Source organism: Etheostoma spectabile, chromosome 18, assembly GCF_008692095.1.
Source record: "Etheostoma spectabile isolate EspeVRDwgs_2016 chromosome 18, UIUC_Espe_1.0, whole genome shotgun sequence".
NCBI classification, from domain to species: Eukaryota; Metazoa; Chordata; class Actinopteri; order Perciformes; family Percidae; genus Etheostoma; species Etheostoma spectabile.
The window spans coordinates 13,263,310-13,276,251 of NC_045750.1; the positions used below are offsets into that span (position 1 = coordinate 13,263,310).

At 38.0% G+C, this 12,942-nt stretch overlaps 1 protein-coding gene across 6 annotated transcripts in view; it reads right to left on the reverse strand.

The window, feature by feature from the left end:
- Nucleotides 1-6,061: 6,061 nt before the first annotated feature.
- The window catches only part of flvcr2b (FLVCR choline and putative heme transporter 2b), a 20,049-nt gene continuing 13,168 nt past the window's right edge, over nt 6,062-12,942 (reverse strand). For 2 of the 6 annotated variants that reach the window (XM_032542559.1, XM_032542556.1), the window contains exons 7-10: nt 10,701-10,806; nt 10,047-10,158; nt 8,915-8,985; nt 6,062-7,247 (exon numbers count right to left, since the gene is read on the reverse strand). In XM_032542559.1, coding sequence (XP_032398450.1) covers nt 7,167-7,247; nt 8,915-8,985; nt 10,047-10,158; nt 10,701-10,806 — 370 coding nt within the window. In that variant the 3' untranslated portion in view covers nt 6,062-7,166. The remainder of the gene's footprint in view (nt 7,248-8,914; nt 8,986-10,046; nt 10,159-10,700; nt 10,807-12,942) is intronic. The other 4 variants (XR_004336126.1, XR_004336128.1, XM_032542558.1 and 1 more) reach the window with 4 other exon arrangements.

Here is a 12,942-nt window from a genome sequence, read left to right on the forward strand (position 1 = left end):
ACACACACACACACACACACACACACACACACACACACACACACACACACGAAGAAAACCCCGGTACCAAGCACAGCTCGTCTGGCGCCGAGCCACTGTGGAATATCAAGAATCAGTTTACAGTTTGACTTCTTAGCAGCACCTCCCTTCTCTGCAGTCCATCTGTGAGTGAGTTATATTTCTCCACAATGTGCACGGATGAGGTGCTTGTTCAGCAGCCTCTACAAAATACACCGAGTGGCCATCTGTGTATGACACAGTCTTCACTGCACTTACTTGTGTTTCACTTTCAGCCCTAGGAATACTTTCATCTCCCTCTCTTTCATGTATATTTCCTTTGCAGTTGTTTCGACATCCTCCTTGTCAGCTAGACCTCATGTTTCTGTTTTTCTCATCTCTATAAAATGCTATTAAGTTTTTTTTATCCATTCCTTTTTTTTCCCCGTGCTCGGGTGCACACAGCTCTCTTTTCACTACTGTGTGTTGTACACAGCCAGCACCATCAATCTCTATGGCTGTTGAACAGGCAACACAAACAAGAGGCACTGCAACATACTGTAGTCACTTCAGCCTCCCCCTCCACGTTTATCCCACCAGATAGTGTTTTTTTGGCAAGTTGATGGTTTAATTCTAGTTTCTAACTAGTTGTGAGAAGGCCTTTAATCTAGTCCCTAAACCTCATTTGACATAAACAGCATACAACTGGTTGCACAATGCTGATTTCCTCCCACCTCTTTAAACAAACTATATATAGTGTTTGTAATTTTAGCTGTGAATTTAGATTTTGGGTTTGTCGGTGCAGGATGGATCATGATGTGGATAGTTGATAATATCTGTGAAGTGCCAGCAGGCAGATAGTATCAGCCACCCTCAGGGCAATGACGTACTTAACCAACATGCAACGGCATTGCAGAATAAACCATCCTGCCACCTCTTCACAGAAGCGTATTCAGTTTTTGTGCTTATGGGCTGTGCGCCATGAGAGTGAGGTACACCATCACCCATGCTGTGGTAATGCTGGTAATCTGTCACATTGCACAGATGAGGGTGATGTGATGATATATACTGTTGGATGGTATTGTGGAATAACATATCATTTATAGAGCGTTAGCTATCCTTTAAAAAAACAATTTTGGGAAATACGCCCAGGTGAGTTAGAGTTAGATGAGAAGATTTACACAACTGAGCGTTAGGTATGAAACATGAGCCAGGAGGTGATTCGCTCAGCGTAGCATAAAGGCTCTGTTTGCAGTTAAAGAAATACACCGACCAGCTCCTCTAAATCTCCCTAATTAACACGTTTGTTTAATCTATACACGAGCAGAGATTGTAAAAACAACCATTTGTGGTTTTAAATTACCAGTCTTTGAGGTTGCCATGCAACCAGTAGAGACGCTGCCCGGAGTTGTTGGGTAGACGGATAAACTATGTTCATGAAGAAATATAGTAACACTCCCTCTAAAACCACATCATTTTCACATTTCTGCCTGTGTACAGATTAAACAACTGTGTTAATCCTTGAGCTTTAGAGGAGATGGTTGGCAGTTTTTATTTTTATTTTTTTTTATTGTTGACAGAACAGTTTCTCTGTTTCCAGTCTTTATGCTAAGCTAGGCTAATTGTCTCCTGGGTTTAGTTCCATGCTTAACACAAGCTATGTTTCCATCCACACTTTTTTATCCAAATTAAGTAATATCAAATGAAAAATGCCTTATGGAAACAGTCAAATTTGATGGAATTTCCTGAATATCGACTCAAAGGAAATGCGTTTGGTCTCATCGGATTTTAGCGTGCTCGATACACGGCTTATGCGATAAACACTGATGGAACCGTTATTTGCCGAATAAATCATGAATTGCGATTAATTTTTAGGTCATTTTATGTTTGCAACCCGCCACAAAACAGAGAAGTTTTAGTTAATTTCCGCCAAGGGTTTCTACTCTATTTGCACACATGGCGGGTGTCAACAAAGATAGATGGAAGTGGACCAACAAGGAGACAAGAGACGTTTTGAATTTATTTTAAGAGAAAAATATAACAGCTATTTTAGATACCAAAAATCTAAGAAATGCCATAATTTATCAGGAACTCACAAAGGAAATGGCCAACAAAGGTTACGACAAGCCGTGGGACGTCCTGCGGAGTAGGGCGCTCAAACAGAGACATGTCTTAAAAAAAAAAAAGTTGTTTTGCAGCGGTGCCAGATGGAAAATAAAAGCCAAGTTGCATCTGCATCATTGTAGTGATGTGTTAATAGTGTTTTTGTTTTCTTATTATTCGCATGAGTTTTTTTACCGAACTTCAGATAATTTGATTGAAGAGTGGATGGAAACTTACCTACAGAAACTATAGGCAGGAAAGCTGATAAGCGTATTCCCCAAAAAATTCCTACGTTTTTTTGAAAGTCAAGTTTATTCATATTGCAAAAGATCCAAATCTCTTTTATTCAGCCATTTCAATTCAAGAGTATCACGTCTTTATGGCAATATTGGATTATTTTGCATCAGCATGCGTGACCTTTCATGTACATAGCCTATATCCGCTTTTTAAATTTCAACTGGTTATGTTACTATAATAGTTCCTAAAATTAATTTCTAGAGAATATATCATAATGCATGCCAATATCATCAAATAAAATTGCATATACTGTGAATTTTGTCCGTGTCACCTGTCACACAGAGCAAAAGACGGGGAGAATTGACATCCCCATGTAACCAAACATCAATAAAATCAATTAAACAAATGCTAGCAAGGAGAAAAAAAACGGTTTACCACCTAGACCTGACTTCATCGTCATTAAGAGACACACTTGTTGAGTTTCAATGCAGAAAAATCATTGAAAGAAAGAAATGACAGCAAGCAAGCAGAAGCCCTTAGTAAGTAAGAACCAACTGACCTAACCGTTTGCATGTACAGTAGTTCTTCCAAGCAGCTCCGAAATGTCATATGCATACAAGGGGCCTTATTCAAACACCCATCTTTGCATGTGGGTGGGCAGGCAGTCAGGAGTTTCCCCAGCGAGGTCACACCCTGCTCGTCCTCCTCCTTCTGTGACCTTCCTGTCTACAGTTCATATATTTCACATTAATAAAGATCATAAAAAGAAGGAAACTCTGCAGTGTGGCATATTGTATAAATAGTGTTGACACAACAAATGACTAAAAGGGGCAGTGTTGCATGGGTATGATGTCAGCCTTGTGCCTTCTGGATACGAGCAAACAGAAATCGCTTCGTCTGTTTCTCTGAATTTTTCTCATCCTACTTCTCTTCAGAACTAAAGTGTTAAAATACTAAAAGTAGCATTTGATTCATGGTGGATGACTGGCAGCTGTTGTAAAACTAAGCGAGAATGAAGGGAGTTAGATAAGAGGGGTTTTTGAATGCCATCCCCACAGCTGTATTTTGCATTAATGGATAGTGTTTCATATCCATATGCTAATTAACCTGTAGTACCAGGAAAAAGTCATGACAGAAACTTTAACAACCAATCTATTCCAAGGATCAGTCATTAGCTAACTAGAGAACAATGAGATCACCAGAGAATCAGTCAAATGGGAGCTGCTCTCTGAGTACTGGCCTAAAGTCAGGATGATCTCATCACAGCAGCTCAGAGGCAACTTTATCTCTATTGATGCCAATGAGAAGCTTAATGTAGTCATGTATTCAAGCCAGCACCTTGGATCAGCAGGTTTCTGCCACATTCATTTTCAAAGTTGATTAAATGACAAAAGAAAAAAAATCATATGGCATTGAGAACACAAATTACATCTACAATGGGCTTTGATTAGGCCGATGTTTTTCTCTTGTGCCCCTCACTTAAGTCCTTCTAGGCCTTCTCCTTCATTAGAGTCAATGCTGTTTGCACGTAACAATGCTACCCCCATGTGGCCAACAGAGGTACACACAATCCTGTATTTATTGATTTGTTGTTGAAAAAAATGGGATAAGGATAATAACTTAGAATCCTACGTATTTTAAGTCGTCGTGTGACAGCAAGCTCACAGGTGTGTTTACATATAATGTCTGTATATATCAGTGGTGGAAGAAGTACTCAGATCTTTTACTTAACTACAAGTACAGTATATGACAATTTAAAAATACTACATTAGAAGTCAAAATCCCGCTGCATTCAAAAGCATTACACTGCTGTAATTGATCAAGGGTAACTTATTTATATAAAGCAGTGATGGGATAAATACTTTAACGTGTATAAATGGTACTTATATACAATTTTAAAAAGTTGGTCAGTTAAAATGTACTTTTAATATGATGACCATGATCATACATAAACGCATTTAGCATACAAAATGAAGTGTACATAGAAGTACATTAACATGCCAACGTACACACATCACACTACAGAGCCCTAATGTCCAAACAAACAATATTTTAATTGATCATGGATTGAACTGATTATTTTATTAAACAAAAATGGCCCACAATAAATATAAAGAGGACACCACGGCGGGTGCAACAAACTACATTCACTTAATACAACAGCAGAATACACACACACACACACAGTGTGTTATCTTACTCACCGAATTTTGTGAGCTTTATGCACCTTAAATCTTCCTCAATCTGCTCCAGGTTAAACTTCTTTGTTCGTTTATTCTCAAAGCATGATAGTCCACGCACTCACGAGGTAACACGTTTTAACAATTTGAGCTGTAAAATGAGGCTCTGCAGTAACAATTTAGGAGCGTAAAGTCACCAATATTGGCATTTTAGCATGTTAGCCATAGCCAGATCCAGAATGCACCTGTGGGCCAGTCACCTCGTGGGTGTGTCTGATGGGTCATTGTGGTCATTAGTGCAGTTTTTCTCTAATTCTCTAAAGCGTTCCCTGAGGCTACTTTGGAGTAGCCTACTGCACGGGTACGTGAGATTTTTTTGAGAATGTAAATTAAAAAAAAAAATCAGAAGTGCATAATTCCTTAAATAATGATTAACTATAACAATGAATTTAGTGAATTTAAACATTTGGAATGTAGGCTAGCATTTAAGGTTTTTTTTTCCAGTTACAATATTGTTTCTTAAATTAATCACTGATGGTGCAGAGCATTATTGTGTCTCTTAATTATTTCTACCAAAATGTTTTGGGCTGGTCAGGGGGGTACTTTATTGTACTATACTTCTTAACTATATTTGAAAGGGGATGCAGAATTGATAAACAAATTGAGAAAAACTGACTTAGCAAGCTTACTAGGTGGTGCATTAAACCAGTAATTGATAAAGGTTAATACAACAATTCAACTTTTTTCTTTCTTGCCTATGCTGAGTTATGCTAACCTTAACCCCTTATGACATAATTCTTTTTGTATTGCATTTTTGTAGGCTAATGTTTGTTCAAGCTATATGCTGGTACAATAACCTAGACTTCTGATCCACATGTTATTCCTGGAGAGAGACAAATTGTGTGTGTATCTGGGTTTACAATCATCGACGGCTTCCGTCAGATAGGGTCACCATGAGATTTACACAGTGAATGAAAAGCAAATGACAACAAACAAAGAAAATAAAACTAGTTTTATTTTCATGTTAAATGAGTAAACATGAATGGTGTGTGTGTGTGTATATATATATATATATATATATATATATATATATATAAACACACTGCAATACATCAACCAATGTGTCCCTGAGCAAGACCTTTATCCCATAGTTGCTCCAGAGACATGCAAACTCTGACATATAACAATTGTAAGTCGGTTTGGATAAAAGCTAAATGATATGTAATGTAACTGATTAGAAACCCGTCAATGCTGTTTAAATTATTTTAACCACAATGACCAAAATCCCTCATACTGTATTTACATTAACTGTGTTAATAAGAAATGACTGAATTAGTTATTTGTTCATGGCAAATGTACTGTACATAATCAACACTGTACTCTTGAAGTACTGACAGGTAAAATTGTAGAGGCACAAACGTTTCACATTCATGTCTTGCAGATTAAGTGAAAGCATTCAATTTACACTTAAATTTAAAAAAAAAATAAGCTAAACAGTACATTTTTTCTATCTAATTTATATATTCATAATTTTAGCTTTTTTAAATGTATAAATAGTTAATACAATATTGATAATACTTTACATCTAAAAGGAAGTGGGTCTAAAGACTTCTGGATGGTGTTGTTCTTTCTCAGAATGAAAGAAGAAGATCATGGTCCTGTTTGAGGCCTTTATGTAATCTTTATTAGTGTGTGTTTTGCGTCTACAACTTGGCCTCTACGACAATAGACGATGCATCCAGGCTTCTATTGCAGCAGTCCGACGGTCCCTATATCAATTTAAAACAGGCTTTTAAATTCATCAGTTTAATAGACTCAATGCAGAAGTTGTCTTTTGTCTCTGTAGACTTTAGGTTGATCGTTCTAACATCATCCTAAAGAGTACAGATAGCCTTTAAATTTTTCCTCCGCACATTCACATTCAAGATAACATATGATTGAAAAGAGACCAAATGATCATCTTACTTGTATATTCTGTTGCTACAGGTTAGTAATAGACTATAGATGACTTAAGGTACAGAATATTTTTTTAATTTGAAGGACACATTCTTTGCAAAGGACAAAAGATAGGACCAAAATGATCAATTAAAATGCTAAAGCCGCTTCTGTAGCTTCAGTATGAAATGTGACTGTTTCTTTGTGGTCATTTGAAATACCGGTATGTATTTGACTTTTTCAAACGTACTCAGTTCTCGATGAACTGTATGTAACTGACTACATGCTAGATAAAACACACAAATATACAAATAAAAGCACATCAGTTGGCCTTTTTCACAGCAGACATTTTGACTTGTCTTAGCAGGACAAGCACAGGTGTTACTCAAACAATTAAAAAGCTGTGGTTTCAAATAGGCCTCAATGGTTTTATTTTAAGGATCTGAGGATTAAGGAGCCAATTTGTGACAAATCACAAACTGAAACAGGCTTAGTAAAAAAAAGTTTCATATTTACATGATTGTTTGAATTTTATTCAGCGTGATGGAAAGAAACTGAGTGAGAGACAGAGGTTTAACAGTGAAAGATGTGCAGCACGTGTTGTGATTATAGAAAGTGTTTGCTGATTGCTCTGTACTCCTACCTTCGTACATCTGAGTGTTGAGCTAAGATTTGAGGAGATTTTTTTTTTGTGAAGGCAGAAAGGTTTATTGATCAGGCTTGTGAGGGAGGAGTCTGCGGCTGGGTGATTAGCGCGGTGGCTCCGTAGTCTTGTCCCGACATCTGCCCCTCCACCTAAAACAACAGCTGCTGATCACTTGTCACTCAGCATTTATAGAGGCGTGAGTCTCCAGTCCCAGGGTGAAGTTGCTGCGACACTATCTAATTTTGTAATTCCCCCACTGAATTCAAGCTTGTCCCACAGTACTGACTGAGTCTGTAACATTGATTGAGGTTGTAATGCCTCCATTTATAGTTTGGCTAGTTATTTTGATATCACAGAAAGGCAGAGTAGGAAGAAGAAGGTGAGAGCTTTTCATAGTGTCAGACTTTAGAGTGCGAGCATTTGTCTATTTCCTGGAGGCAGTGCTAGTGCAGACCTGATATGAACTCACTATTGAGCTCACTAAAGTATCAGCAGAAAATAATTGTTCATTACTTTTTGGCCAGCACTATTACCACTCACATATCTGTTTGTTAAGTATAAGGCCACAGCCAGCAGCAGCGTATCTTAGCTTAGCTCAGCTCCGAGCCGAAAAATAGTTTGGCTCATACAGTATAACCCCCATAAAATAAGAAATTGTTGTTTTTACCCCTGGCTTTTTGTACGGATTAAACAAACCAGATATACTTTTTTGATTAGTTAGCTTTATTGATGCTGGTTAATGGATTTGTTTTCCAATCAAAAGGCCCAGGTTAGCTTTGTCCCCTTGATTTCAGTCTTTGTGCTAAGCTAAGCTAATCATCTGATGGCTCTAGTTTCGTATTTAATGGATAGATATGAGTGGTATCAATGGTCTCATCTTACTCTCCACAAAAACATTTACTTTTGAGTATATTATGAACCCTCATGTCTGTTCTTCCCTGTATGTTAGCGTTAAATGTGAGGAATTTCCTGTCATCAGTAACTTCATCACAGAGTTTGGAGACTCACCCAGGCATCAATAATGACGATTAGCTCTTCCTGTTACTAGAGGTCATTTGTTGCTTTGTAGCTTTGCCATTGTTCTTTTTTTCAGAGATAGTTTTCAGGTTCTTTCTCAAAGCAATGCTACACAAGGTAGACAAGTGGTGAAAAAGAAAGACATGCATTGTGACAGGGGAAATCCCATCAATAAAGCATTTAAAGTTGTACTATACATTCATTAACCTGTAAGATATTTGTCCATTAATACATTTCTTAGCTTGTAAGCAGATGCATGCTCTGTTTTACAACAAGCAGCCACCTGAGAAAGATGAAAGCAGGCCAACATGCAGCCGAGACATTGTAGCAGTATCACGGCATAATCCACACCATTTCTATAGAAAACCTACATCCATGTGAAAAACAGACACAGACATGCAGACGACAACAAAAATAGACACAATAGGAGCACATGGTAAGTTATTTCTGGAGCCGCACAAGACACACATGTGACCTTGACTCCATGCAAACTTATGACTAGCAAACAAATAACACGTGGACCCCTTTCACAGCAGACATTTTGACTCGTTATAGTAGGAAAAGCACTACTGTTACTAGTAACATTAACAATGGCTCTGTGCATTCAAATGTCTGAGTAAGCTTTATGACAGACCCTGAAACTGAAACAGCTAAATGGAATTCCGCTCATTATTTTTTATGAATGCTTTTCCTGCTGCTAGATGTAAAAATGTCTTTCATGAAAAAGCCTTCTTCCAAATTATACTACCATCACCATTGTTCGCCTCCATATACTATATCCCCAACAAAAATTACACCCCTTATTCTCACTTACTGCTGCTTTGGCCAACTTGTTTGCATTTTGTCTCCGTAGATCAGACTTAATTAAGCCTGCAGAGAAATAAAGACAGAACAGGTAAAAACTGGAACAAAAATGTGTGGTTGAATGTCATAATGTAATAAAGCTGAGTATCCAGTAGGTGGCTCTTGTGCACAGACACATTGCAGTTGCTCTGTTCAAGTGCAAGGGTCTCCTAAGACTCTGGCAACAAATATAAATCTGAAGAAAATGCAGTATGCCACTCAAGTCATGAATCCTAAATTACCCTCAACTTTGCACTGCAAAATTATGAAAACAGCTTGATTGCAACCTCATCATTAACCTCAATTTCCATTTCAGGAGAAGGATTCCCAACAGGACATAACTATTGTGATTATGAATATAACACAGAGTGCCAATACTGTTAGGACTCTACACTGTTTCACAAAGTGGGAGTTCAGTTATGCTTTTCTCACAAAGCTGTTATCTTTCTGGCAAACTGGCATGATGACCACAACAAAAAGTCCACTCATATTGCTAAATGCTGTGTAAGGTGCAAAAGGCACTGATTCACTCTGCTGACCTTTGTGGGCACAAAAGTTGCAATAAAGTCTTGCAGGGTTTTTGTGCACAATGATTAGTGCTTCAGTGGCTAATGAATTTTAAAGTTATACATTACTCATAAACCCCTCAATGGGCCTCGCAAAAAGAACAACAAAACACCTGTGGTTACACAATCTCTTTTTACCAAACTTCAGTTAAATAGTTTTTATTTTACTTGTTTAAGAAAAAAAGAGGAAAAATTCTGAAATCTAAATCTGCTCCTAAGGTAAACTCATCTTCCTGTAAGTAGGTGACTAAAGTATATTTCTTAAGTACATGCAACGACATAAACACATTTGTCATTATGTTACATTCTGAATGTGTCATAACATTTAACCCTGAAACAGTCCTTCAAGTTACACAGTAACCATCATCTGCATTCTTGGAATTTAGCATGTTTTCCCACAGGAATGTTAGTAAAGTCATAACAAAAACAGTGACGACAATTCATAGGCATTGTTGTACGTGACATAAAATCAGTAGCCGGCTATGACTCTATACATACGTTTCAAAGTAATATAGGTCTTACCAGTTATTATTGTGCCGATTAAAAGAAAAACACAGAGGAAGATGTTTCCTGCCAGTGTGCCGAAGCGGTCCATGATCTTCCCCTGGCAGATGGTGAATATAATGCCAAACACCTGTGCATGCAGAACATGCAATAGTTAGTAATAAAGCTGGTGTTTGAACGCACCCTCACAACTACAACAAAGGAAAGATTCAAAACAAATTAAAAGCATATTACAACACATCATCAGTCTACTTTCATCACTCAATTTCATCACTCAGCAGCAAAGATGTATTGATATGGTCTGGCAAAAAAAAGGCATTCAAAAGAAGTATTATAGAGCCATTAACTGCAATCAGCTATCCAGGGCACATTACACAGAGGTGATTTGTGAATGGTGGTGACGTCGTGTTTCATAAATTAATTTACATCACTCGGAAATTTGTGTTTAAACATGGTTTGCAAGAATGATGCTTTTTTTGTCTGTTGCATGTTGCAAAGTCAAATCAGGATTTTAGCACATTAATCAGAACAGATTGGGCTTAACTGTTGAAAACCTGCATTGATACAGAGTTATAGTACAACCAGTTACACACCAGCAGTTCTCATGCTATCTCTTTGACTCTTTTGTGCACTATTATGTTTTAAGTGACCCTATAGGTCATTGAATTGCACCTGTGCTGAGCAGTTGAGGAGTCCGGATGAGGTTCCCTCTGACTCTGGGTACGTCAGCTCCACCGCAAACTCAAAGCCCAGGGGCAGGTAGCCTGTCATGAAGAACCTGGACGGACACACACACGGACACACACACACACACACACCGCCACACAACACACCCACGACACACCCCCACACCACACACACACAACCACACACACACAGAGTAAACATAATTGTTAATCACAGGTTGATTTAATTACAGCTCTTTTTCTGCTAAACCGCAACATTCCTTGCACTAATTTGATCTAATTTGGGGTTTTGCATGGCTTAAGCTAAACACACCTCCTGCACAGGCTCTTTCCAGTGATGTGATTTGCCTCTCCATCGTTATAATACATACTGTAACTTGCAAGTGGGTCAAAACTTTGCACCTACTAGATGCCAATTTCCACTAAGGAATTTAAGACTAACCTCCTTGTCTTTTGCTTAATGACATTAATGTTATATAGGACAAACCGACTTTAAAAACAGAAGCCTGATCATTTTCTTACTCAATAGCACCATATTGTCCTTCCACTTAAGTGACAACAAGTAAAACTAAATGACAAGGTTTTTACATGGCAACAGCAGCAAAATACATCAGCCTGCATCAGTACATACTGAATTTGCAGATGCTTTTCTTAGACATTTACCTGCACTGTTTCTGCCTATGAATAAAACAACATAGAGCAATAATAACAGGAGTTCGGGACGGGATAAGTTAATAATACACATAGAAAATAAACAAACATTCTAAATCAAAAATAGAAATTTTTAGGTACTACGATGGGGAAAGAAAAAAACTTGGGTTGGACACACTTGAAGAAAAAAAACAAATGAAACTTTATCAATGGGATATCAGGAATTTCAGCAGGAATGAAAAGGTAGCTAAAGCTCATTTAGTCTCAATTAACAAATTAAGCTTTCTGTGAGTTATTTGACAATTCAGCCAGACTCACATGAATCATGTACTTTGGCTGGCACGCAAGTATGGTATGTCACGTAGGTGTGCCTTCACAGAAAGGGTGAGCCCAATCTGGAATGCCAATCTGTGCCACTGAAGATGTGTAATGATTTCATAACAGCCATGTAAAGGATGTTAAACTACTGCTGGCTACAGGATCTGGTCTTACCTACAGAAGAAGATTTTGTGGATCATTTTCACATGTAAATATAAAATGAATAGTGGCTCTTCAACCTTCATTTTAATGCACTGCACCCACGTCACTGTGATACTTGCAATCTGAGAACCATCTTAAATACAATTTGATGAAAAGTACTGTTTTTTAATTGTCCATATTGTTGTTGGTTTTGAATATACTGTATCTCATGTACCCCGGACTGCCTGCAAAGCAGTAGTAGTGATTTATGCAGATGTATCTATATTTTTTCTTTTTTCCATGAGCAGGAGGATGTCTAACTACTATTGGTTATATCTTGAGTTTGAATACTGGGTCAGTGTGTAGGGACGCAAATCATTACTTTAGATCCTTCTGTGTGTAGGGTGTATGTGTGAATGCTGATCAAACCAAAGTTGACTCTCTAAATAAACACCCCTGTAAATTATTGTTGCAAATGTCAACAGAAATATTGCACTCAGATAAATTGTTACATAGCAAGGTTGCACAAGTTATCCGCAGTTTCCATCTCTGATTCAGTTTAGTTTAAAAACTTGCAGTGGAGGAGACAGCCTCTGTGTAAGGAATGTGCAAATAGTTAGAGCTTAAATTGTGATGTTGCTGAGCTCACTCAAGCCTGCTGACTTAGGATATACAGTAGTCTCGCATTGCCAGACTTTCATCCACAGCGCTGCAGAGGAGGGTCTGGCTAGTCCACACAGCATTCCGAGATGGGAGAAAAAAGTGCTCTGGTTTATTGGCATTTCTTTAAACCAATCGCAATCATCTCGGGCAGCGCTAAGCGCCAGACGGAGCCACGGTGCCGCTGCAAAATAGCCTCTGGAAGGAACTTCTTTTCGTGGCACGTGTATGTTCAAAAGTTGTTTTAGTCGTGCAACAGAAAACTAGGAGTGGACAGATAGTATGGCTTGATAGTCTCAATTGCAGAGATCTGAAGAGCAGGTTACCATTGTACTCAAAATTTAAATGGCAACACAAAAAAAGCGGAAGGTAACGGACATCCCGCCAAAATGAGGGACATCCGGCAGAATTTTGGGCAGCACCTGGAAATGAAACATTTTAGACTATACAGTATATAT